At 70.4% G+C, this 345-nt stretch overlaps 1 protein-coding gene across 1 annotated transcript in view; it reads left to right on the top strand.

The window, feature by feature from the left end:
• CARD11 (caspase recruitment domain family, member 11) overlaps nt 1-345 on the top strand; it is a 62,591-nt gene that overhangs the window by 57,295 nt on the left and 4,951 nt on the right. The window contains exon 15 of the mRNA XM_014530977.1: nt 1-16. Coding sequence (XP_014386463.1) covers nt 1-16 — 16 coding nt within the window. The remainder of the gene's footprint in view (nt 17-345) is intronic.

Here is a 345-nt window from a genome sequence, read left to right on the forward strand (position 1 = left end):
GCCGACAGGCAGGAAGGTACGGTGCCCACCGGCTGGCCCCTCCCTCCTGGCCCAGCGGCTCAGGGTCCCCGCAAGGGGCGCTGGAACATCTGCCTGGGCTCAGCTCGGGGGGACACACAGCCCCCAGGTGGCGTCCCGCCAAGCCCATCCCCGCGAGCCCCGCTCCGGTTGGTTTGTGCCCAGAAGCCGTGCTGATGGGAGCTGTTTGCTGGGAGTGTTTGCTTGTTGGTTCCTGTCCCCCGTGCACGCTCCTGCCGTTCATCACGCCGGGGAAGGGCCCCGGGCACAGGCCCCTGTGCAGAGCCTGCTGGTGGCCAGAGCGGGGCCTGGGCTGCTGGGTCAGAC

This window comes from Myotis brandtii, unplaced genomic scaffold, assembly GCF_000412655.1.
Source record: "Myotis brandtii unplaced genomic scaffold, ASM41265v1 scaffold786, whole genome shotgun sequence".
NCBI classification, from domain to species: Eukaryota; Metazoa; Chordata; class Mammalia; order Chiroptera; family Vespertilionidae; genus Myotis; species Myotis brandtii.